At 59.9% G+C, this 24,382-nt stretch overlaps 1 protein-coding gene across 2 annotated transcripts; it reads right to left on the reverse strand.

Annotated features, from left to right (window-relative positions):
* Nucleotides 1–238: 238 nt before the first annotated feature.
* On the reverse strand, nucleotides 239–22,915 carry LOC100086778 (MOB-like protein phocein). 2 transcript variants are annotated; one of them, XM_029069165.1, is made up of 8 exons: nucleotides 22,725–22,914; nucleotides 13,343–13,405; nucleotides 8,948–9,048; nucleotides 6,811–6,853; nucleotides 6,390–6,476; nucleotides 3,423–3,502; nucleotides 1,721–1,832; nucleotides 239–644 (listed from the first exon to the last, which is right to left on the reverse strand). In XM_029069165.1, the coding sequence occupies exons 1-8, from the start codon at nucleotides 22,782–22,784 to the stop codon at nucleotides 513–515; spliced, it is 678 nt and encodes a 225-aa protein (XP_028924998.1). In that variant the 5' UTR covers nucleotides 22,785–22,914; the 3' UTR covers nucleotides 239–512. The 2 variants fall into 2 exon arrangements, with proteins under 2 accessions (XP_028924998.1, XP_039768462.1); XM_039912528.1 differs by lacking the exon at nucleotides 13,343–13,405 and having other exon boundaries at nucleotides 22,725–22,915.
* Between the last annotated feature and the right edge of the window lie 1,467 nt (nucleotides 22,916–24,382).

Raw genomic sequence — 24,382 nt, forward strand, 5'->3', positions numbered from 1 at the left:
CTATCGACGGCGAGCGAAAGTCAGGGGCACGCGCGACGTCGCGTGAGAAGTCTCGATTTCGAGCGACGGCCCGGGAGCTTCCGCCGAGACGTCTCGATCTAGGAGCGGAAACTGAGGCAGGGCGCGGGCGGGTCCCATCAGCGGACGGCCGAGCGGCCGAGCCGAGCCTCCCCCCGTCTCGGACGGGTCGGGCCCGCCCGCCGCCGATCGCGAGCCGACGATTGGGTTTCGGCGGCGGTTTTAGAGAAGGGTCAATTCTTTTATTCGACGGGCGGCGTAAACGGAGAGGGCTCATCTTATTTAAAAGCCACGAGGGCCGCCGGTGAATACACGGCTCCTGAACGGCTCGGACGCCTCCCCGTCTGAAAAGGCGACGCGCGGCGGACGGGGACGGCTCTAAACGGAGAAGCTAGGATACGGATAACGTGATTGAAGTGTCTAAAATGGTATGTACAGTACGGAATCGGGGGGGGGGGGCGGCGTTTCGGGGCGCTTTCCGGGGGAGGATCTCGTCACGCTTCGCTCTCCCCGGACACCGAGTTCTGGACTTCCTCTTCCAAAATCGGCACGATCAGGTTGTCTTTGGACATCAGATTGTATTTCATCACGAATTTGGTAAACCGGTGACATAGGAAGGTCTCGTTCTGTGGCGGGGGAGGAAGGGGACAGGAGAGAGAGGTGGATTTGCCGCCCGCCAACCCGACGGCCCCGGGCCGGGGGAGCCCGGGCCCGGGCGGCGGGGCTCAGCGGCGAGAGCCCGGGCTGGGGAGCCAGAGGTCGCGGGTGTTAATCCCCCCGCCGCCGCCACTGATCAGCTGGGTGACCCTGGACCAGTCACTTCACTTCTCTGGGCCTCGGCGCCCTCACCTGGAAAATGGGGATGAAGCCTGGGAGCCCCACGATGACCTCCTATCGGCCCCAGTGCTCGGCACAAGGCCCGCTCAATAAATGTGGCTGAATGAGTGGGTCGTCTTGTTTTTGTCCGTCCGTCTCCCCCGATAAGACCGTGAGCCCGTCACTGGGCAGGGAGACTGTCCCTATCTGTTGCCGAACTGTCCCTTCCAAGCACTTAGTACAGTGCTCTGCACATAGTAAGCGCTCAATAAATACAACTGGATGACTGGACAAACGAATGAGTCAGAAGGACGTGGGTTCTCACCCCTTGGCTGCTGCGTGACCTTGGGCCGGTCACTTTACTTTCCCGGACCTCAGTGACCTCATCTGTCAAACGGGGATGAAGACCGGGAGCCCCGGGCGAGGGAGGGACCGGGTCCAACCTGATTAGCTCGGATGTCCCCCGGGGCTAGGCACGGTGCTCGGCGCACGGTATGCGCTGAACAGATACAGAGCGTCCTTGGCCGCGCGGCCAGAGCCCGGGCCCGGGAGTCAGAAGGATCCGGGTCCTCCTCCCGGCTCCGCCCCTTGTCTACCGTGGGACCTCGGGCGAGTCGCATCGCTCCTCCGTGCCTCGGCTCCCTCGTCCGATCTACGGGGACGAGGCCCGGGAGCCCCTCGGGGGACGGGGCCGGGGTCCGAGATCGGCCTGACCCTCCCCCGGCGCTCAGAACGGCGCCCGAAGCGCCGAGCGGAAGCCGGCATCACCCCCGTCCGCTCCCAAGCGTCCGGTCCGGTGCTCCGCCCGCGGGCGGTGCTCGCCAAGGGCCATCGACCGACCGGCCTCGCCCAAAGCCCCCGCGGCCCGGGCCGCCCGGGCGCTCACCTCGTACTCGTCGAAGATCTGCCGGTGGTGGAAGTAAGCGTGGGAGAATATCCTGTAGATGCGACGGCAGACCGAGCCGAGCTTGGCCACCGACGACTCCTTGATGCTCACCCTGCAACGAGGCCGCTCGGGGGGGTCACCGGGGCCTCCCCGGGGGGCCACGGCGGCTCTCCCCTCCGCCCGGGACGAGGGAGGCGCCGCCTCCAGCCACCCCCCCGCCGGGTCCGGTCTGCCCGGGGGGAGGCCCGGCCTCGCCCCCCGACGCTCCCCTCGCTCGCGCCCCGCCGCCACGGGCCCGGCCGTCCCCCCGCCCCGACTTCCCTCGGCCCACGCCCCCACCACGGCCGAAGCCCTCCCCGCGTCCGCGTCCCCCCCGGGATGCCTCCTGGGGCTAAACTCTCACTCGCCTCCCCCCGCCCTATTCGCCCTGCGCCCACGCTGCGCTGGGGTCCGCCCCCTCTGAGTGCCTCTAAGGCTCGCCCCGCCCGCCCGGTAGGTAGCTCCACGCCCTTAGCGTCTGCTGCTTCCCCTTAGCGGACAGTGCCCGGCCTTGGGAGTCCGAGGACGTGGGTTCGAATCCCGGCCCGGCCCCCCCGCCCGCCGCGTGACTCTGGGCAAGTCGCTTCACTTCTCTGGGCCTGGGTTCCCTCATCTGGCAAACGGGGATGGAGTCTGTGGGCTCCACGTGGGACAATCTCATGACCTCGTAGCTACCCCAGAGCTCGGAACGGTGCTCGGCACAGAGTAAGCGCTTAAGAAATACCATTATTATTAGTATTTCCTGCTTCATCTCTCTCCCCTGGATCTCAGGCACCGCCCCCGCCCCCGCCGACCCCTCCCAGGAGGCAGGGTGACCCCAAGAACTAAAGGAAACCTGAAGCCTTCTCTGGAATCACCCCCGTCCTCACCCCCAAAGGACCCGGGGTTGGCTCGGCGTCCTCCCTCTGTCAGCCCGTGGCCACGGATTGCCTCTCTTTACCACTGTACTTTCCAAGCGCTTAGTACGGTGTCAGCTGAGCCCCCTTTCCCTCTGCTCCTCCCCCTCCCCTCAGCACTGTGCTCATTTGTATATATTATTTATTACCCTATTTATTTTGTTACTGAGGTGTCCATCCCCTTGATTTTGTTTATCGTGATCACGTTGTCTTGTTTTTGTCCCTCTGTCTCCCCCGATTAGACTGCGAGCCCGTCACTGGGCAGGGATTGTCTCTATCTGTTGCCGAATTATACATTCCGAGCGCTTAGTACAGTGCTCTCCACATAGTGAGCACTCAATAAATACTACTGAACGAATGAATGCTCCGCACACAGCGCTCAAGAAATCCGATCGAATGAGTGAATGAACTGGAAGCTCGTCGCGGTCGGAGGGGGGGAACGGGTGGGCTAACTCGGCCGGACTGGACTCTCCCAAGCGCGCAGGTCCAGCGCTCTGCGCACAGAAAGCGCTCGAGAGACCCCGTCGAGGGAGCGATCGAGTCTGGCCCCGCTCCCCAATCCGCGCGGGGGCATCTGGGCGGGTCGGGGGTCGGAGGTCGGACAAAGGACCACCCGGTGCGGCCGGGGGAGCCTCGTGCGTCGCTCGGAGCCGGGTCGGAGCCCCCCCCCCCGCCCCCGAAACCTCCACCGGCCCCCCCACTCTCCCCTCGCCCACCGATGAGCTGGGAGACACCCCCTTTTTTGGGGGGGAGACCCCGAGTTTTACCTGCTGGGGAAGTATTTGTTGCTGTTGAGCAGGCAGGCAGCCCCGTCCAACGTGTGCCTGGTGTAGTCGATGGCGGGACACTGCCAGAAACGCAGAGGAACCACACACGTTAGCAGGGCAGCGATCGATGCTACCTACTGAGCGCCTCCTACGTGCCAAGCGCTGTTCTGAGCGCCTGGGAGGGGACGACACATCATCCCCGCCCACGTCTTTCTCCGCCGGGCTCCATTTCGGACAGGGTCCGCTCCTCTTCCCATCTGGGAACGCCTCCCAAGGGTACACTCTTTTAACTTCTTTATTTTCTTTTTCTGGGATGGCAAGCGTCTTCTACGTGCCGGCCGCCGTGCTAAGCACTGGGGTAGATCCGGACTGAGTCATTCACTCGTATTTATTGAGCGCTTACCGTGTGCAGAGCACTGCGCTATCGCTCGGGAGAGGACAAGGAGACAGACACATCTCCTGATCACAACGAGCTCAGGAGGAGCAGCGTGGCCCAGTGGGAAGAGCCCGGGCTTGGGAGTCAGAGGTCGTGGGTTCTAATCCCGCCTCCGCCACCTGTCTGCTGTGTGACCTTGGGCAAGTCACTTCACTTCTCTGTGCCTCAGTCACCTCGTCTGGAAAACGGGGCTTGAGACTGTGAGCCCCACGCGGGACAATCTGATTACCTTCTATTTACCCCAGCGTTCAGAAGAGTGCTTGGCACATAGTGAGCGCTTAACAAATACTATAATTATTATTATTATAATCAGGATGGACACACTCCGTGTCCCACATGGAGCTCACGGTCTTAATTTCCCTTTTACCGATGAGGGAACCGAGGCCCAGCGAGGTGAAGCGACTTGCCCACGGTCACACGGCGGGCGAGTAGCGGCGCCGGGATTAGAATCCAGATCCTCTGACTCCCGGGCCCGGGCTGTTTCCACTAGGCCACACTGCTTCCCTGCCTGATTCCCAGGAAGCCGCCGTTTAACTAGGATTGGAAAACTTCACGGGGGCAACCCAAACGGGGAATCTGCCCCGCGCACGGCCTGGTGGCAAGAGTCCGGGCCTGGGAGTCAGAGGACGTGGGTTCTAATCCCGGCTCCGCCACTTGTCCGCTGGGCGACCTTGGGCAAGTCACTTCACTGGGCCTGTACCTACCCCAGCACTTAGCACACAGTAAGCACTTAACACATACCATAATAATTATTAATAACACCATCCTCCAGAACAAACATCAGCTTCTCTGGAGCGACAAACCCATCCCTCCATCTCCCCGGGCAGCCTCCCCCACCCCGATCCTCCTCTGGGGGGGGGGGGGGGTCCTCAGAACCCTGCCCCCTCGTAAAGCACTGTACTAAGCGCTTGGGAGAGGACAATGCAACAAACAGACCCAATCCCTCTTCACGACGAACTCAGAATCAGGATGGACCCAGCCCGTGTCCCCCACGGAGCTCACGGTCAGAATTTCCATTTTACCGATGAGGGATCCGAGGCCCAGAGATGTGAAGTGACTTGCCCAAGGTCACACGGCAGGCAGGTGCCCTGCACATAGTAAGCGCTCAAGACACACTACCGAATGAAAGTAGCAGCACCGGAATTAGAATCCAGGTCTAAATTAAAAATAAACACCCCTCAAAACTGAGTTTGGGCACGTCCCATTCTCCCAAATCCTCCCGTGGCCCGTCGGTGGCATTTACTGAGCGTCGGCCGTGTGCGGAGCGCCGCGCTAAGCGTTTGGAGGAGTCTGCGGTCCCCCGGCCCCGCCTCGGCCCTCGGCGTCCGGGAGGAAGAGGCCGCAGCCTGGGAGCGGGACGCCAGACGTCCCCTGGGGCTTCCCCGGGAAGGAGAAGTGGTTGGACAAAGGGCTCCGTTTGGGTTCGATCACGGCGACGAGACGGAGCGTGGCGTTGTGGTCAGGGCCCGGGCGTCGCGCCGTCACGGGTTCTAATCCCGGCTCCGCCACTGGTCCGCTGGGTGCCCTCGGGCAAGTCGCCTCACTTCTCTGGGCCTCAGTGACTTCATCTGGAAAATGGGGACTGAGACCCTGGGCCCCCAGGGATTGCGACCGACGTGATTCGCTTGTATCCACCCCAGTGCTTAGTACAGTGCCCGGCACACGGTAAGCGCTTAACGAATGCCACAGTGATTATGACGATGAGAAAGGATAACTGGGGTAGCATCTGTATCGTTTCCCAGGGAGCAGCGGGGCCTAGGAGTCAGAAGGGCCCGGGTTCTAATCCCACCTCCGCCACCGTCCGCCGGGTGACCCCGGGCAAGTCGCTTTCACTTCTCCGGGCCTCGCTTACCACATCTGCAAAATGGGGATGAAGACCGGGAGCCCCACGTGGGCCACGGACCGTGGCCAACCCGATCAGCCGGCATCTACCCCGGCGCTTAGTACAGGGCCAGAGTAGGCACTGAACGCGTGCCATTTAAAATCACACCAAAACCCGCTTAGGACGTGGCGCGCTACGAGCTGGGAGAGCTGTAAGAGGAGCAGACCCAGGTGCGGCCCACCCGCCCAGCCGCGGGACCTTCGGTCTAAGTGGGAGGGAGAGCGGGGACTCCACAGCCGTCCCACCTTCCGCCGATGAGGAAAACGGGACAGGTGGCGGAGAACCCAGGGCTCCCGTTTCCCAGTCCCGGGCTCTTTCTCGAAGGGGGCGCCGCTTCCGTCCGGTCCGGAACGGGGGGGGGGATCGGCGAACGCGGCCGCCGGCTGCCGGCCCCCCGGGGTGACCCTCGCGCCCCGCCACCCCGGGGGAGGCCCCGCCCTCAAGGAGCGGCCGAGGAGGCCCTCCATCCCTTCAGGCGGGTTTTCCCGCCCGCCCCGGCCCGGGGGAGCGGGGACAGACTCGCGCCGCCGCCCCGGAGCGTCCCGGCAAACGGAGGATGGGGCGCGGGCGGCTAGTTGCCCCCGCCGGCCAGCTTGGGGGAGAAGGCCCACCCTCCTCCCGCCGCGGCGGGGCCCGGGGGGACGCTCACCTCTTTGGGAGTTTTGTGAGCGGCGCACAGGAAAATCCACTGTTCCGTGGCTGTCATCTGAGTGCAGGTGTCCGGGTGGCACTCGCTCTGGGAAAATAACGGGCCCCGGCTGACGGAAACGGAGCGCAACCGAGGGGGGGGGGGGGGGGGGGGCCCGATTCTCCCCTCGACCCGCGGCCCGGGGGAGCGGAGGTCAGCGGAGAGATGGGGGCGAGGGGGAGTCTGAAAGGTGAGGCCCAGAGACGATTTTAGGAGAAGGCGAAAGCGAAAAGCCACCCGTAAGAACAACCGGTAGCAAAAACGTAAAGGACGGCGTCACGACTTTTGCCCAAGATTTCAGTGGGAAGGAGAGAGGGGGAGAGGGAGAGAGAGACGGGGACGGAGATCCGTTCTGTTGGATCCTGCCCGGAATACAGATTACCTGAAGCTTGACGGCAAGCCCATTAAGCTCGAGACAGAACTGCCTAAAAATAAAGATATAAACAAGACAGTTGGCATTTGGAGAATTCCTCCATTTTAAGGCTTCCCGAGCAGCGCCTGAACCACAGATCCCGTCGCTCGGATTCAAAGCGCCGTTCTCTTCAAAGCCATCATCGCGCCGCAGACGCTCCCTGACTCACTCTCTTTGACGTCATAATTATTATTACCGTACCTTGTTAAGCTCTTACTATGTGCCAAACGCTGTTCTAAGCGCCGGGGTAGACACGAGCTCATCGGGTAGAACACGACCCAGCGAACTGGTGAAAAAGTCAAGCGTGGTCTCCATTTCAGCCTTAGGGGAGAGCTTGCTTTTGTTTTATTTTCCCACGGCATCTGTTAAGCGCTTACTACGTGTACCAAGCGCCCAGGAGGGAGACGGTAGGGCTAGAGCCCGGACTTGGGAGTCAGAAGGTCATGGGTTCTGATCCCGGCTCCGCCACTTGTCTGCTGGGTGACCTTGGGCAAGTCACTTCTCTTCCTCCGTTCCCTCGTCTGCAAAAGGGGGGTGGAGACGGTGAGCCCCACGGGGGACAGGGACTGGGTCCGACCCGATTACCTTCTATCTACCCCTGCGCTTAGTACAGAGACTGGCACATAGTAAGTGCTTAACAAATGTCACTATTATTATCATTACAGAAGTTAATGAGGTCGGACAGGGTCCAAGTCCCACGTGGGGTCGACGCTCTTGATCCCCGCGGGTGACATCGAGACATCGAGACACCCCGCGGGGAAGCTCGACGCGGGGAGGGAATGTGTCCGTTCGCAGCTGTACCGTCCTCTCCCAACAGCTTAGCACAGCGCTCTGCACACAGCGAACGCTCAATAAATGCACTTGAACCACTTGCCCACCGAACTACGCTCCTCTGAATGAACAGAGGAGGCCTTCGGCCAAATATCCTATGTGGACGGAAATGCCAAAATGGCCAACAGGCTACATGAAGATTTTAAATATGGCGATAAAGGTTAACAGTAAAGAACAGGCAAGTGGCCTCAGTGGTGTCTACTGGAAGCTTAGGGTGGGCAGCACCCTGTGGTAAGCGCTTTGGAAAGGACACTTTACATCCCCGTTTTACAGATGAGGGAACTGAGGAAAAAAGAGAAGCGAGGTGGCTTGCCCAAAGTCACACAGCAGACGAGAGGCGGAGCCGGGATTAGCACCCGGGTCCTTCCGACCCTCAGGCCCGGGCTCTGCCCGCTACGCCAGGCTGCTTCTCCAGTGGGTAGCGCCCGGGCCTGGCGGTCGGAGGACTTGGGTTCTAATCCCGGCTCTGACCCGTGTCTGCCGAGTGACCCCGGGCACCTCGCTTCCCTGGGCCTCAGGTTTCCTCATCTGGAAAACGGGGACTAGAGGTGCGAGCCCCGTGTGAGACGGGGACGGTGTCCAACCTGAGCGGCTTCTATCTGCTCCGGTGGTTGGTACAGTGCCCGGCACAGAGAAGCAGCATTGTGTAGTGGCCAGAGCACGGGTTTGGGAGTCAGGAGGTCACGGGTTCTAATCCCGGCTCGGCCGCCTGTCCGCTGTGGGACCCTGGGCAAGTCACTTCGCTTCTCTGGGCCTCAGTTTCCCCATCTGGAAAACGGGGATTCAAAACCCGTTCTCCCTGGGGGGGGGTAGAGACTGCGTCCTAGCGACCGTAAGCCCGTAGCGGGCAGGGAATTCATTCGATGGTATTTATTGAGCGCCTACTATGTGCAGAGCACTGTACTAAGCGCTTGGAATGGACAGATCGGTAACAGATAGAGACGGTCCCTGCCCTCTGACGGGCGCACGGTCTGATCGGGGGAGACGGACGGACGAGAACGATGGCGACAGACAGAATCGAGGGAGTGCGTCTGCTCTGTTGTCCTCTCCTCAGCGCTTAGGACGACGCTCTGCGTACAGTGGGCGCTCAATAAATACGACCGACTGCTTATCTACCCCAGCACTCAGTACGGCGGTTGGCCCCCAAAAGAGCTTAACAAGTATCACCATGATAATAATGAAAATCACCACTACTGATGATAACAATAAAGTGCAATCTAGAGTCCTCGCTATTACGGGGTTTTATTACTCAGAGATTCCTTTCGTAAACGCCTACCTTAAATGTTCATACTTCCAGACGCCTTCATCTTGACCTTCGGGGGGTTCAAGGATTTTGTCGATATTGGAACAGTCTGCCCGGATGTTCTGCTGAATGTACTGAAAAGAAGAAGGCCCCGGTGGTTATCTAAATTAAGCTCGGTAGTTAGTTACCTAAAAAAAAAAAAAGATGCAGTCTTTCGGACGCAATTGGTAGGACAGACTTCGAAAACAAACGAGCCCCAAACGTTTCAACTTTCACGTCACCGTGTTTCATTTCGAAACGGGGGATCCGGCGTCGCGCTGGCACAGCCGCGGTTCCGAGCCTCTACCGGGCAGGAGAGCTCCACCTCGGCATCTCTCCGAAATCCGTTTTCCCACCGCCGCAACGGCTCCGGGCATCATAATAATAATAATAATAATAATAATAATGTTGGTATTTGTTAAGCGCTTACTATGTGCCGAGCACTGTTCTAAGCGCTGGGGTAGACATAGGGGAATTAGGTTGTCCCACGTGGGGCTCACAGTCTTAATCCCCATTTTACAGATGAGGGAACTGAGGCACCGAGAAGTTAAGTGACTTGCCCACAGTCACACAGCCGACAAGTGGCAGAGCTGGGATTCGAACTCATGAGCCCTGACTCCAAAGCCCATGCTCTTTCCACTGAGCCACGCTGCTTCTCGCTGCATCTTCCGCGAGAAGCCGCGCGGCCGAGTGGAAAGGGCACGGGCCTGGGTTCGAATCCCGGATCTCCCACTGGCCCACTGAATGACTCGGGGCACGTTTTTGGCGGGGGCGGGGAGGGTTCCAAATGCTATCGGTTACGCGTTTGCTACACGCCGGGCGCCGTACGAAGTGCCGGGGTAGGTTGGACAGAGTCCCTGTCCCACGGGGTGGCTCGCGCTCTGAATCCCCATTGGACGCACGAGGTCACTGAGGCACAGAGAAGGGAAGCAACTTGCCCGAGGTCACCCGGAAGACAACAGTTTCGGTCTCCTCACCCGTAAAATGGGGTCCCTCTATCCCTGTTGTCCCTCCTGTTTAGCCCGCGAGCCCCGTGTGGGACAGGGACTGTGCCCACCCTGGTGATCTTGTATTTACCCCACCGCTTAGTAGGGTCCTGGGAACATAGTAAGCGCTTAACCACCACCACCCTCATTATTATTATCATTAGCCATAAAATCGGGATTTAATCTCTGTTCTCCCTCCTACTTAGACCATGAGTCCCCTGTGGGACAGGGCCCGCGTCCAACCTCCGAGAAGCCTTCCCTGATTGCACCCCCCTCTCCTCTTCTCCCGCTCCCTTCTGCACCGCTCTGACCTGCTCCTTCGTTCATAATAATAATAATAATAATGTTGGTATTTGTTAAGCGCCGGGGTAGATACAGGGGAATCGGGTCGTCCCACGTGAGGCTCACGGTTAATCCCCATTTTACAGATGAGGTGACGGGGGCCCAGAGAAGCGAAGTGACTCGCCCACAGTCACGCAGCTGACAAGCGGTAGATCCGGGAGTCGAACCCATGACCTCTGGCTCCGAAGCCCAGGCTCTTTCCACTGAGCCACGCTGTTTCCCATTCATCCCTGCAGCACACAGGTACAGATCTGTGTGGATGTCTGTCATTTATGTATTTCTATTAATATCTGTCTCTCCCTCTACACTGAGCTCGTTGTGGGCAGGGAATGCGTCGGTTTGTTGCTCTGTCGTCCTCTCCCAAGCGCTCAGTAAGTGCTCTGCACATACGAGCGCGCGATAAATACGACTGAATGAATCTCGCACCTACCCCGCTGCTTAGGAGGGTGCCCGGCACATAGTAAGTGCGTAACAAAAACCGTTACTATGAACATTAACTATTACGGTCGGCGCTGCCGGGCCGTCCACGCCGCGGCCCGGAGAGCAGAGAGAGAGAGCGGCTCGGCGGTCCGGCCGGGGCTGGCGTCCCCCTGGGGGGACCTGGGGGCCTTTAAGGTGCCGCTAAACCCACCGTGGAAAGACAAACCGTCGGAGTCTCGGGGTTCAGACCGGCTACGACCCAAACGGCCCACGATTCGGGGTGGAAAACACCTCCCCCAACGCTCCGGGATGACGAGATTTGTCGGCCACCCATCTATCCGCCTTTCTCGCCGCCGACCCCTGGCCCCTGTCCTGCCTCTGGCCCGGGACACCCTCCCTCCTCCAATCCAACAGGCAGAGACTCTCCCTCCCTTCAAAGCCTTAGTCACTCAGTCGTATTTATTGAGCGCTTACTGTGCGCAGAGCACTGTACTAAGCGCCTGTTCAAGGCCCAACTCCTCCGGGAAGCCTTCCCTGACTGCACCCTCCCGTCTTCTTCTCCGTCACCCTGACTTGCTCCCTTTCTTCATTCCCCTTCCCAGGCCCGCACCGCTTAGGTCCACATCCCCCATTTATTTATCTCCATTCATTCAATAGTATTTATGGAGCGCTTACTATGTGCACAGCACTGTACTGCGCGCTTGGAATGGACAAATCGGCAACAGATAGAGACGGTCCCTGCCCGCTGATGGGCGCACAATCTAATCTGTTCATGTCTGTCTCCTCCTCTAGACTGTCAGCTCGTTGCGGGCAGGGAGCGTGTCTGTTTATTGTTCTATCGTCCTCACCCCAGCGCTTAGTACAGTGCTCCGGATACGGTGAGTGCTCAATAAATGCAACTGAATGAAGGAAAAGGAGCTGGTTTGCCAATAATCTCCCCTCAACCTCCCCCTTCCCCTCAGCACTGTGCTCATTTGTATATATTATTTATTACCCTATTTATTTAGTTAATGAGGTGTCCATCCCCTTGATTCTATTTATCGTCCTTATGTTGTCTTGTTTTTGCCCGTCCGTCTCCCCCCGATTAGACCGTGAGCCCGTCATTGGGCGGGGATGGTCTCTATCTGTTGCCCAATTGTCCATTCCAAACGCCCAGTCCAGTGCTCTGCACATAGTAAGCGCTCAATACATACTACTGAATGAATGAATGAACGTCACTCCCACAGGCGGTGCGGCCTAGCGGCTAGACCCCGGGGCCTGGGAGTCAGAAGGATCTGGGTTCTAATTCCCCCACTCTGCCAAACGTCTGCTCGGTGAGAACTTGGGCGAGTCCCTTCACTTCTCTGGGCCTCAGTGTCCCCATCTGTAAATCACCCCATCCTCTAGACTGTAAGCTCGCTGTGGGCAGGCAACGTGGCCGTTTATCGTTGTACTGTCCTTTCCCAAGCGCTCAGTACAGTGGGCTGCACACAGTAAACGCTCAAGAAATACGACAATGAATGGATCGATCGATTGATTAGGGATTGGGACTGTGAGCCCCGATGGGGGACAGGGATTAAATCCAACCCGATGACCTCGTATCTAACCCAGCGTCTCGTACAGTGCCTGGCGCCTAGTAAACGCTTACCAAACAGCATTAAAAAAAATTAACCAACCCAAGACCCTAGGGTTGGAACCGGAGCTGCGAAACAGCACGGCTAGAGCCCGGGCCTGGGAGTCAGGAGGAGCTGGGTTCTAATCCCGACTCCGCCACTTCTCTGCTGGGGGACCTGGGAGAAGTCACTTGGCTTCTCCGGGCCTCAGCTCCCTCATCTGCAAAACGGGGATGAAAACTGTGAGCTCCGTGGGGGACAGGGGCTGCGCCCAGCCCGATCTGCTTGTACACGTCCCAGGGCTTAGTACAGTGCCTGGCACACAGTAAGCACTTTAACAAATACCATAGAGAAGAAAGAGGAAGCAGCTGGGCCAACCTGTGCCGTGTCCCACCCCCAGCCCCGCCGGGACCCGGGCGCCGGCCAAGCGGCTGGCGAGCCGGGCTCGGCCACCCGGGACGCTCGGGGCGGGCCCGACCTTCGTGCCCTCTCCCTCGGCGCGATAAACCGGGAACGGGACGACGGGCGGAAGCCGGAGCCGGGCCGCCGCCCGCCGGGATGGGAGGGAAGGAGGAAAGGAGAGCTCCCTTCCCGTCGGCCGTCTGTCTCCGGCCGGGTCTTCCCGGCCCGCGCTACGCCCGGATCCTCCTTCCCTTCAGCCCGTCCCGACTTCCAGGCCCGTGGCCCTGGACGCCCGGAGAATCCGACTGGCCTCAGAGGCGTGGATCGGATTTAGCGAAGAACTACTCTCTGTGTGCCAGGAAAACCGCCAGTTCTTTCCTTCATTCCGGCGTATTTATTCATTACTGAGCGCTCGCTGTGTGCAGAGCACCGGACTGAGCGCCTGGACGGTATAATTCGGCAACAGAGAGAGACAAATCCCGCCCAACGACGGGCTCACAGTCTAGAAGTTGGGGGAGAGAGACAAGAAAACAAGTAAGACAGGCGACGATCTCACAGGAGGTCCTGTTTCCGGACCAGGATTCCGGGGGAAAGTCTGACGGGGATTTCCGACGGAGGGGGAGAATTAAAAAACCCAAAAAGGTTACCTGTTGAACAGCTAGCGTGCTGTCCATCTCATCGAAGGATTCATCAGGCCAATTGTAGAAATCCTACAAAAAGAAAGAAGACGTCGACGAACGCGCCCGCGGAGGTATCTGACGGAATTCCCGCCGCCGGCCATTTCAAATCCTCTGGGCCGCGTTTGAACGGGTTACCCGCCTTCCGTATCGTCCAGAAGAACACAGAGAAAACCCGCACGAGGTCTGTAAACGACCATGAGGGATCCGCTTTCTCTTTCGGTGAAAAACCATCGACGCATTTACTGAGCATCTACTACTTGTAGAAACACCGAAAGGTGTTTGGAAAAGAAGAGAAGGAAAGAGGACGAGCTTCCTGCCTTTGAGATCACATTGGGGAAAGAAATGGACCAGATCTGTCAAAAATCAAATGGGTAATAATAATAAAGATGGCATTTATTGAGCGCTTACTATGTGCAAAGCACCGTTCTAAGCGCTAGGGGATACAAGGTGATCAGGTCGTCCCACATGGGGCTCCCAGTCTTCAGGCTCCCATTTTCCAGATGAGGGAACTGAGGCACAGAGAAGTTAACCAAAGGACAAAAGTGCTCACCACATAGCCAACGGCTAAAATAGTTACGGCATTCATAAAGTGCCTACTTTGAGCTGTGAGCTGGAGTAATAATAATAATGATTATGGTATTTGTGAAGCGCTTACTATGTGCCAGGCCCTGTACTTTAAGCGCTGGGGTGGATACGAACAAACTGGGTTGGACACAGTCCCCGTCCCTCGTAGGGTTTCCAATCTTCATCCCCATTTTCCAGACGAGGCAACTGAGGCCCAGAGAAGGGACGTGACTTGCCCCAGGTCACCCAGCAGACAAGGGGCGGAGCGGGGATTGGAACCCAGGTCCTTCTGGCTCCCAGGCCCGTGCTCTAGCCACTAGGCCCGGCCGGCAATGAGACAGTAATAATAATGTCGGTATTGGTTAAGCGCTTACTGTGTGCAGAGCACTGTTCTAAGCGCTGGGGGAGATACGGGGCCATCGGGTCGTCCCACGTGAGGCTCACGGTGAATCCCCATTTTCCAGATGAGGTCACTGAGGCCCAGAGAAGCGAAGCGACTTGCCCGCAGTCATCCAGCTGACAGGTGGCGGAGCCGGGATTCGAACCCATGACCTCTGACTCCCAAGCCCGGGCTCTCTCCACCGAGCCACGTCGTAGGGTGGCTTGGCGGAAAGAGCCTGGGTTTGGGAGTCTGGTCGAGGATTCTAATCCCAGCTCTGCCACTCATCTGTGACCTTGGGCAATTGTATCTCCCCCAGCGCAGTGCTCGGCACAGAGTAAGAGCTTAATGACTACCATAATTATTATTATTATTATTATTATTATTATTATTAAATGCGTAGGGAAACCAGGAGCCCTCGGCGGTTTCCGAGGAGGGGGTTGTGGGCGGAATTACGGCCAAGTGGGGGAGGCCTGGCAGGAGGCTGACGGGGAGAAAATCCGCCCGGTCCCGCTCGCGCCTCAACCAGGAAAGGACAGGTTGGGACAAAACTGTAAAATGTTGATTAAGAGTGTGAGCCCTACGTGGACTGTGTCCAACTTGATTAAAACTCTCCCCATTAAGTGTTTACTATGTGCTAAGCACCCTTCTAAGCGCTGGGGTAGATACCAGGTCATCAGGTTGTCCCAGGTGGGGCTCACAGTCTCAATCCCCATTTAAAAGATGAGAGAACTGAGGCCCGGAGAAGTGAATAATAATAATAATAATAATAATGTTGGTATTTGTTAAGCGCTTACTATGTGCACAGCACCGTTCTAAGCGCCGGGGGAGATACAGGGTCATCGGGTCGTCCCACGGGAGGCTCACGGTCTTCATCCCCATTTTACGGATGAGGTCACTGAGGCACAGAGAAGTGAAGTGACTCGCCCACGGCCACCCAGCTGACAAGTGGCAAAGACGGGATTTGAACCCATCACCTCTGACTCCCAAGCCCGGGCTCTTTCCACTGAGCCACGCTGCTTCTCTAATAATAAGAACGACGGCACTCGTTAAGCGCTTGCTACGTGCAAAGCACCGTTCTAAGCGCTGGGAGGGATCCAAGGTGATCCGTTTGACAGATGGAGGTAACTGAGGCTCAGAGAAGTGAAGCCACTTGCCCAAGGTCACCCGGCAGCCGAGTGGCGGGGGGAGGGGGGGGCGGGATTCGAACCCACCACCTCTGACCCCCGAGCCCGGCCTCTTGACACTAGGCCTTGCCGCTTCTCCAGGACCGTGAGGCGCTGAGGGAGACCCCTCTTTGGCCGCCCGTGCCCCCCGAGGACAGCGAGCGGGACCCCCCCTCGGCCCTCCGCCCGGGGGGGAAGACGCGTCCCGCCGCCCCCTCGGCCGCCGGGATCGTCGCGGCCCTGCTTCTCCGGGCGGCCGACGCTTCCGCCGACTCCTCCTAAGCGCTCCGGACCGTACTCCGGCACGCCGGAGGCGCTCAGAAAATACCCCCGAGTGACGGTCGGGGCGGTACCTTTCCAGGAAGGCCGGAGGCCGAGAGGAAGGGCGGCGGCCCACGCCGATCCGACCCCATCCGTCCCTCCGGCTTCCGTTCCCCGACCTTTTGCGGCGGGGATGGGCTGGACGTCCCGGCCGGACGATCCCAATCCGCCGGCTCCCGCCTCGGATGCAGGGCGCCGGGAAGCGGCCGTTTTTCTCCACAGAGGGGAGAAGGGCTCAGCTCTGCGTGCGACAGACGGCCACTGACTCTACAGCTGCTCTGTTTGGCGGGCGCTGCGACTCGCCCTGGCAGCGGTCCCCTTATTATTATTAATACTAACGATAATGGTATTTGTTAAGCCGGGCGCTGTTCTAAGCGCTGGGGTAGATACGAGGTCATCAAGTCGGCCCACGTGGGGCTCACGGAGCAGCAGCGTGGCATAGTGGCAAGAACCCGGGCTTGGGAGTTGGAGGTTGTGGGTTGATAATAATAATAATGTTGGGATTTGCTAAGCGCTATGTGCAGAGCGCTGTTCTAAGCGCTGGGGGAGATACAGGGTGATCAGGTTGTCCCACGTGAGGCTCACGGTCTTCATCCCCATTTGACAGATGAGAGAACCGAGGCCCAGAGAAGTGAAGTGATTTGCCCAAGGTCACACAGCTGACGAGTGGAGGAGCCGGCATTCGAACCCGTGACCTCTGACTCCCAAGCCCGGGCTCTTTCCACTGAGCCACGTGGCTCCGCCATGCGTCTGGTGGGTGACTTTGGGCAAGTCGCTTCACTTCTCTGGGGCTCAGTTCCCTCATCTGTCAAATGGGGATGAAGACTCAGAGCCCCACGGGGGCCAGGGACTGTGTCCATCCTGGTTTACGCGCATTCATTCATTTGTTCCATCGTATTTATTGAGCGCTTACTGTGGGCAGAGCACTGTACTGAGTGCTTAGAAAGTACAATTCGGCAACGAAGGGAGACAATCCCTACCCACGCCGGGCTTACAGTCTAGACGGGGGAAAACAGACATCAAAACAAGTAAACAGGTATCCACCCCGGTGTGTTTAGTACAGTGCCTGGTATATAGTGAGCGCTTAACAAATACCATTATTATTATTATTATTAATAACCCTCAAGCTTACAATGGGGGAGACAGAGACCCTCAATTACAGCGAGGAGGAAGGGGTGCCGTGAAAAGGCTCAGCGGCAAGAGGCCGGGCTTGGGAGTCAGAGGTCGTGGGTTCTAATCCCGGCTCCGCCGCCTGCCAGCTGCATGTCTCTGGGCAAGTCACTTCTCTGGGCCTCGGTTCCCCCCAGCTGTAAAATGGGGATGAAAACTGTGAGCCCCACGGGGAACAACCTGATCACCTTGTACCCCCACCCCCAGTGCTGAGAACAGTGCTTTGCACATAGTAAGCACTTAAATACCACCATTATTATTATTATTATTATTATTATTATTAAAAGACAGACACAGGTGCTTCCTTTCCTCTTCTCCCGCTCTCTTCGCGTCACCCCGACTCGCCCCCTTTCTTCATCCCCCCCTCCCGGCCCCGCACCGCTTCCGCCCACATCCCTCATTTATTTCTCCCTCTTCCCGTCCGTCTCCCCCTCTAGACTCTCAGCTCCTTGTGGGCGGGGAACGTGTCCGTCTATTACTCTATCGTCCTCTCCCAAGTGCTCAGTGCAGTGCTCTGCACACAGTCAGCACTCACTAAACCTGATTAAAGGGATGAATTCATTTATCCTAATGTCGGTCTCCCCCCTCTAGACCGTCAGCTCTTCGTGGGCAGGGAACGCGTCCGCTTCTTGTTCTGTCGTCCTCTCCCGAGTGCTCAGTACGGCGCTCTGCACACGGTAAGCGTTCAATATTCATTCGATCGGATTTATTGAGCGCTGACTGCGGGCAGAGCGCTGTACTAAGCGCTTGGAGAGTACGATTCGGCAACAGAGACCACCCCCGCCCACGACGGGCTCACGGTCTAGAAGGGGGGGAGACAGGCGGCGAAACAAGTCAATAAATACGACGGCGTCAAAATAATAAATGAATACAGACGAATGAACAGAGGGTTGAGGAGGCAGAGTGCCACCTGCTGAAATGACTCAGTGCTGACCCGACCTGTGCTATTTATTGAGCGCTTAACGTGTTCAGCGGTCTCCCAAGAGCTTAGCACGGTGCCCGGCAGAGGAAGCGCTCAATAAATACCGCCGATCGACTGATCCATTCAATCATACTTGCTGAGCGCTTACTGTGTGCCGAGCACCGGACGGAACGCTGGGGAAAGTCCACTAGATTAACAGACAAATCCCCTGCCCACAAAGACTCAGGCCGGAGGGAGGACGGGGGCGAGACGGACGAGATGGACGTGCGGTGAGGAGATTGGCACTAGAGGGGCAAAGTGGGCGGGCTGGGTGGTTATAATAATAATAATAATAATTGCATTTACGTGCTTAGTCTGTGCCAGGCACTGTACTGAGCGCTGACGTGGATAAAAGCCAATCGGGTTGGACAGAGTCCCTGTCCTCCCTGTCCCCACCCGGGCCTCAAAGTCTCCATCCCCATTTGACCGATGAGGTCAGTGAGGCCCAGAGTGACACGCCCAAGGTCACACAGCAGACGAGTGGCAGAGCCGGGATTAGAACCCGTGACCTTCTGACGGATTGAACGTGCGGGTTGGAGGAGGGAGACGAGTCGAGGATGACGCCAAGGTGGCTGATTTGTGAGACAGGGAGGACGGCGGTGCCGCCTACAGTGACGGGAAAGTCACGGGGAGGACTGGGTTTGGGTGGGGTGGTGAGGAATTCGGTTTGGGGCAGGTTAATAACAACAATAATAAATAACGATGGTGTCTGTTAAGCGTTTACTATATGCCAAGCACTGTTCTGAGCGCTAGGGTAGTTACAGAGTAATCAGCTTGTCCCCCGTGGGGCTCACACTTTTAATCCCCATTTTATAGACAAGGTGACTTGACGCCCAGAAGTGAACTGACTCGCCCAAGGTCACCCAGCAGACAAGTGGAGGAGGCGGGATTAGAACCCAAGTCCTCTGACTCCCAAGCCCGGGCTCTCGCCACTGAGTCGTTCTGCTTCTCAAGTTTATTTATTCTCAACTATTATCATCGTTATTTGAGGTGTCGGCAAGACATCCAAGTAGAGACGTCCCGAAGGCAGGAGGGGACAATAGTGATGGTATTTGTTGAGCGCTTACTAGGTGCCAAGCACCGTTCTAAGCGCTGGGGGAGATACGAGGTCATCGATTCGTCCCCGGTAGGGCTCACGGTCTCGATCCCCATTTTACAGATGAGGTCACTGAGGCCCAGAGGACCGTATTTTCGATCGTACTTATTGAGCGCTCACTACGTGCAGAGGAGTGAAGCGGCTTGTTTGCCCAGGGTCACCCAGCAGACGAGCGGGCGGAGCCGGGATTAGAACCCAAGGCCTCTGCCTCCCAAGCCCGGCCTCTTAGAGAGATGAGGGCCGGAGAGGGAGATCTGGGAATCATAGGCACGGAGGTGGGAGCGGAGGCCGCGGTTGGGAATGAGTTCTCCCAGGGAGGGGGTGTGGACGGAGACCCCAAAGTGAGCCTTGATGGACGCCCCCAGGGAGGGGGTGGGGGGCGGAGGGGGAGTCGGCCGGAGAGGCGGGAGGAGAACCGGGAGGGGGCCGCGGGCCTCAGGGAAGCCGAGGCTGGATAACGTTCCCAGGAGAAAAGGGCCGGCGCGCGGGGTCAGAACCAGCCGGGAGGGACGCGGGCCGGGAAGAGGGAAGATTCATCACGGAAGGCCTCCGGGAAGAGGCGGGATTTCGGCAGGGCTCGGAAGCTGAGGAGAGCCGGGGTTTTCCCGGATATTAAGGCCGAGGGCGTTCCCAGAAGACGGGAGGATGATAACAGGGGCGATGATTATGCTAACGATGCTACTTCCAGCTCCCTGTGGGCAGGAAACGGGCCTGTTTATTGGGTACCGTCCTCGCCCGGGCGCTTAGTACAGTGCTCCGCACCCGCTCGGCGCTCCATAAATGACGGGATTGATGAAGGGCCCAGAGCTGCGCCGAGCGGTGGGGTAGGTACGGGAGAATCCGGTCCCACGTGGGATTCGGGGACGGGAGAACAAGCCGGATGAGTGCTGACGAGCTGGAGCAGAGTGGGAGGAGAGAGTGGAGAATGAGCCCGGGCCTGGGAGCCAGAGGGTCTTGGGTTCTAATCCCGGTTCTGCCACACGGCTGCCGGGTGAGCTTGGGCCGGTCGCTTCACTGTGCCTCGGTTCCCTCATCTGCCAAATGGGGGCCGAAAAATGCGAGCCCCACGTGGGACGGGAACTCGACTGGCTTGCGTTCACCCCAGCGCTTACTGCAGTGTCCGACACACAGTAAGCGCTTAATAATAAATAATAATAATGTTGGTATTCGTTAAGCGCTTACTATGTGCAGAGCACTGGGGTGGGTCCGGGGTCACCGGGTTTTCCCACGCGAGGCTCACGGTCTTCATCCCCATTTTCCAGACGAGGTCACCGAGGCCCAGAGAGGTGAAGCGGCTTGCCCACGGTCACCCAGCGGACAAGCGGCACAGCCGGGATTCGAACCCATGACCTCTGACTCCCAAGCCCGGGCTCTCTCCACCGAGCCGCGCTGCTTAACCGATACCACAATCATTATCATCATTACCCGAGAGACTGCCTTCGAAGGCAACCGGCAGGAGTTCCTGCTTAAGGCGAAGGGGGACGGGGGACGGGGGGACGATTAAGAGGTTTCCGAGGAGCGGGGGGATGCGTAGAAGGAGCGTGGCCGAGGAGAAAGCGCCCCGGCCTGGGAGTCACGGGTTCTGGATTCTGATCCCTTCTCTGCCGGCTGCGTGACCTTGGGTAAGTCACTTCGCTTCCCGCCTCGCCCGTAAAATGGAGGTTCGACAGCTGCCCTCTCTCCCACTTAGACCGTGCGTCCCAGTCCGGTGGTCTGGTCTCCGGAAGCGCTCAATAAGTACCACCGATCGATCGCTGGGACGGCGGCGCGCGTTCGACCGCTGGCACGGTGGCTTCCGGGCCCGGGTTTTAGACAACCGAGGGGCAGGGGAAGGACGGACCGGACGAGGAAGAGGCCGGGAGCGGGAGTCGTGTCGGGATGGGGCCCCACCGCGGCCGCGCGGGCGGACGGGAAAGGGACGGACGCTCAAAACGCGGTGGAGGAAGAACCGGCGACCGACCGAAAAAACGGAGGTTGACGGAGAGAAAGGAACAAGGACCCCGCCGTCGAGGGAGACGCCCGGGAAGGACGACGGGGAGGGGAACGTTTCCAGCGCTTAGAACGGTGCTTGGCACGCAGTAAGCGCTTAACACACCCCATCATCGCTATCATTTTTATTATCTGGAAGACAGGTCGCGGGAGGGAAGATGAATTCGAGTTTGGACACGAAATCCTGGAGGGAATGTGAAAAAGGGAGGGGGGGGGTTGGGGAGGCAGGAATAGCCTTTAAGGAACAAAAGGAGAGAATAAAAATATTTCCCTTCAACATCCTGAACTTCCCGGTATTTTTAGCTGACGAAACCGCCCCGAGAAATAGACCGAATAAGTAAACGGGTTCCTTCGGAGGCTGCGAAAAATCTAAAACGCCACAGGAGTCCGCGGTTCGAGGCGAGAGGAGGCGAGGAAAACGTCCTTTCCCCCATGCGATCCCTCTCTTCCCCTCCCTTTATTCTGTCTTTCCCACCATCCTGGCGACGTCCCCGCGGCCGCTGCGACGGGCCCCCCTTCCGATAAGGGTCGGCGCGGACCGGAAAACCAAAATGGAACCGACCGGCTTCCCGGCGTCCACCCGGCCAGCGGGTCGTCCGTTCGTCCCGCGGAGCGCCGGACCGAGGGTTTGGGAGCGGACGCTAGAACCGTCGACGGTGACGTCCCCCGCCCGCAACGAGCTTACGCCCGACGGGCCGGGACACGATGAAGGAACCTGCCGGACCGGAGCGGACCGGACCGCGGCGGGGGCAGGACCGGACCGGCCGGACCAGGCCGACGCGCCTCCTCAGCTGCTGGGCCGGGCCCTGGGGGGGGGAGGGGATGAAGGATAAGGGATGACGGGTGGGATGGCAGGTGGGATGACGGGATGGCGGGGGGGATGACAGAAGGATAGGTGGGATGACGGGTGGGATGACGAGTGAGATGACAGAATGACAGGTGGGATGACGGGTGGGATGACGAGTGAGATGACAGAATGACAGGTGGGATGACGGGTGGGATGACGAGTGAGATGACAGAATGACAGGTGGGATGACGGGCGGGCTGACGACGGCCCGGGGATGGAGACGGGCGCGGGGGGACGACAAGAGGGCCGGGACGACCCCCCACCCACGGCAATCCGTCGGCCGCATCCCCTCCTCTCATCCCACGGCACGGCTCTCCTCCTCCTCCTCCTCCTCCTCCTCCGCCCCCTCCCCATCTTCCAGGATGCCCCTTCCTCTCGGCCCACTGCACCGCTCCGCCTCCCGCCATGGGTCCCCCTCCTATGACGCCCCCTCCCCTAATGGACCCCCTCCTCCCAGCCCACCCCCATGCCCCCCCTCCCCTCCTCCCAGCCCACTCATGCCCCCCCTCCTCCCAGCCCACCCCCATGCCCCCCCTCCCATCCCCCCATGCCCCCCCTCCCCTCCTCCCAGCCCACCCCCAGGCCCCCTCTCCCATCCCCCCCATGCACCCCCTCCCCCCACGGGCCCCCTCCTCCCCTCCCCTCCCACTCCCTCCCAACTCCCCCTCCCCCATGGACCCCCTCCTCCCACCTCCCACCCCCTCCCCCACGCCCCCCTCCTCTCCTCCCAGGACGACCCTTCCTCGTGCCCTCCTCTCCATCCCCCCCCCAGCGCTTGGCGCCTAGTGAGCGCTGCACCGCTGCCAGCGTCCTTCCGGGGCCCGTCCCCCGGTGGCGGGGGTGGGGTGGGGCTGACCTGGGCCTTGGTGCCGGGCCTGTTCCTCCTGAGCACGGCCGTGCCCTCCGCCATGACCATAGTGGCCCAACCCGGACGGCGCGCGGCGGGACCCGGATGTCGGCCAGGCCGGGGAAAGAAGGAAGGAAGGAAGGAAGGAAGGAAGGAAAGAAGGAAGGAAAGAAAGAAGGAAGGAAGGAAGGAAGGAAGGACGGACGGACGGAGGGGCCGCGCGGGCCGGGCCGGGCCGGGCCGGGCCGAGACGGAGGGGGAGGGGGAGGGGCCGCCGCCGCCGTGACGTCACCGCGCCGCCGCCGCCGCCGCCCGCGGCGGGAGGGGGACCCCGACGCGGAACAGCCACGCCGGGGGACGGAAAAGGGGGGAACGGCTCCACCCTCCGCGGGGGGAGGGGGGAAGAAGGGGGGAACGGCACCGCTCTCTGCGGGGGGGGGGGGAGGGAGGACTGAAGGGGGGAACGGCCCCGCCCCCAGGAGGGAGGGAGGGAAGAGGGGGGACTAAGAGGGGCAACGGCCCCGCCCCCTGGAGGGGGGAGGGAGGAAGGGGGGAACGGCGCCACCCTCCGCGGGGGGGGAGGGGGGACTAAAGGGGGGAACAGCCCCAACCCCAGCGGGGGGAGGGAGGACTAAGGGGGGAGGGAAGAAGGGGGGAACGGCGCCACCCTCCGCGGGGGGAGGGGGGACTAAAGGGGGAACGGCCCCGCCCCCAGGAGGGGGGAGGGAAGAAGGGGGGAACGGCGCCACCCTCCGCGGGGGGAGGGGGGACTAAAGGGGGGAACAGCCCCACCCCCCAGCGAGGGGAGGGAGGACTAAAGGGGGAACGGCCCCGCCCCCAGGAGGGGGGAGGGAAGAAGGGGGGAACAGCGCCATCCTCCGCGGGGGGAGGGGGGGCTAAAGGGGGGAACAGCCCCGCCCCCAGGAGGGGGGGAGGGAAGAAGGGGGGAACGGCGCCACCCTCCGCGGGGGGAGGGGGGGCTAAAGGGGGGAACGGCCCCGCCCCCAGGAGGGGGGGAGGGAAGAAGGGGGGAACGGCGCCACCCTCCGCGGGGGGAGGGGGGACTAAAGGGGGGAACAGCCCCACCCCCCAGCGGGGGGAGGGAGGACTAAAGGGGGAACGGCCCCGCCCCCAGGAGGGGGGAGGGAAGAAGGGGGGCAAATAGTGCTTAAATGTTGGTATTTGTTAAGCGCTTACTGTGTGCAGAACCCTGTTCTAAGCGCTGGGGGAGATGCAGGGTCATCGGGTCGTCCCCCGTGAGGCTCCCGGTCTTCATCCCCGTTTTGCTTAGCGCAGTGCTCTGCGCACTGTCAGCGCTCAATAAATACGATTGACAATGAAGAAATGAGGGAATAAATGAATCTCTGCCCAACCCGCCCTCGGGGGGACGGGGGGACGGGGCTCCGAGGGAGGAGCCCGAGCTGGGGAGTCCGAGGTCCTGGGTTCTAATCCCGCCCCTTGTCAGCTGGGGGGCTTGGGGGCACGTCCTTTCGCTTCTCTGGGCCTCAGTGACCTCATCGGGAAAATGGGGATGAAGCCTGGGAGCCCCACGGGGGGACCACCCGGTGACCGGGCATCTCCCCCAGCGCTTAGAACAGGGCTGGGCGCAGAGTAGGAGCCTAGAGAAGCAGCGTGGCTCAGTGGAAAGAGCACGGGCTTTGGAGTCA

Source organism: Ornithorhynchus anatinus, chromosome 7 (assembly GCF_004115215.2).
Source record: "Ornithorhynchus anatinus isolate Pmale09 chromosome 7, mOrnAna1.pri.v4, whole genome shotgun sequence".
Classification (NCBI taxonomy): Eukaryota; Metazoa; Chordata; class Mammalia; order Monotremata; family Ornithorhynchidae; genus Ornithorhynchus; species Ornithorhynchus anatinus.

Coding starts and splice junctions, on each gene's coding strand:
- LOC100086778 (XM_029069165.1), bottom strand. CDS start 22,784: ATGGTCATGGCGGAGGGCACGGCCGTGCTCAGGAGGAACAGGCCCGGC. Junction 13,406..22,724: donor GGCCCGGCACCAAGGCCCAG/GTCAGCCCCACC, acceptor TTCTTTTTGTAG/GATTTCTACAATTGGCCTGA. Junction 9,049..13,342: donor GCACGCTAGCTGTTCAACAG/GTAACCTTTTTG, acceptor TCTTCTTTTCAG/TACATTCAGCAGAACATCCG.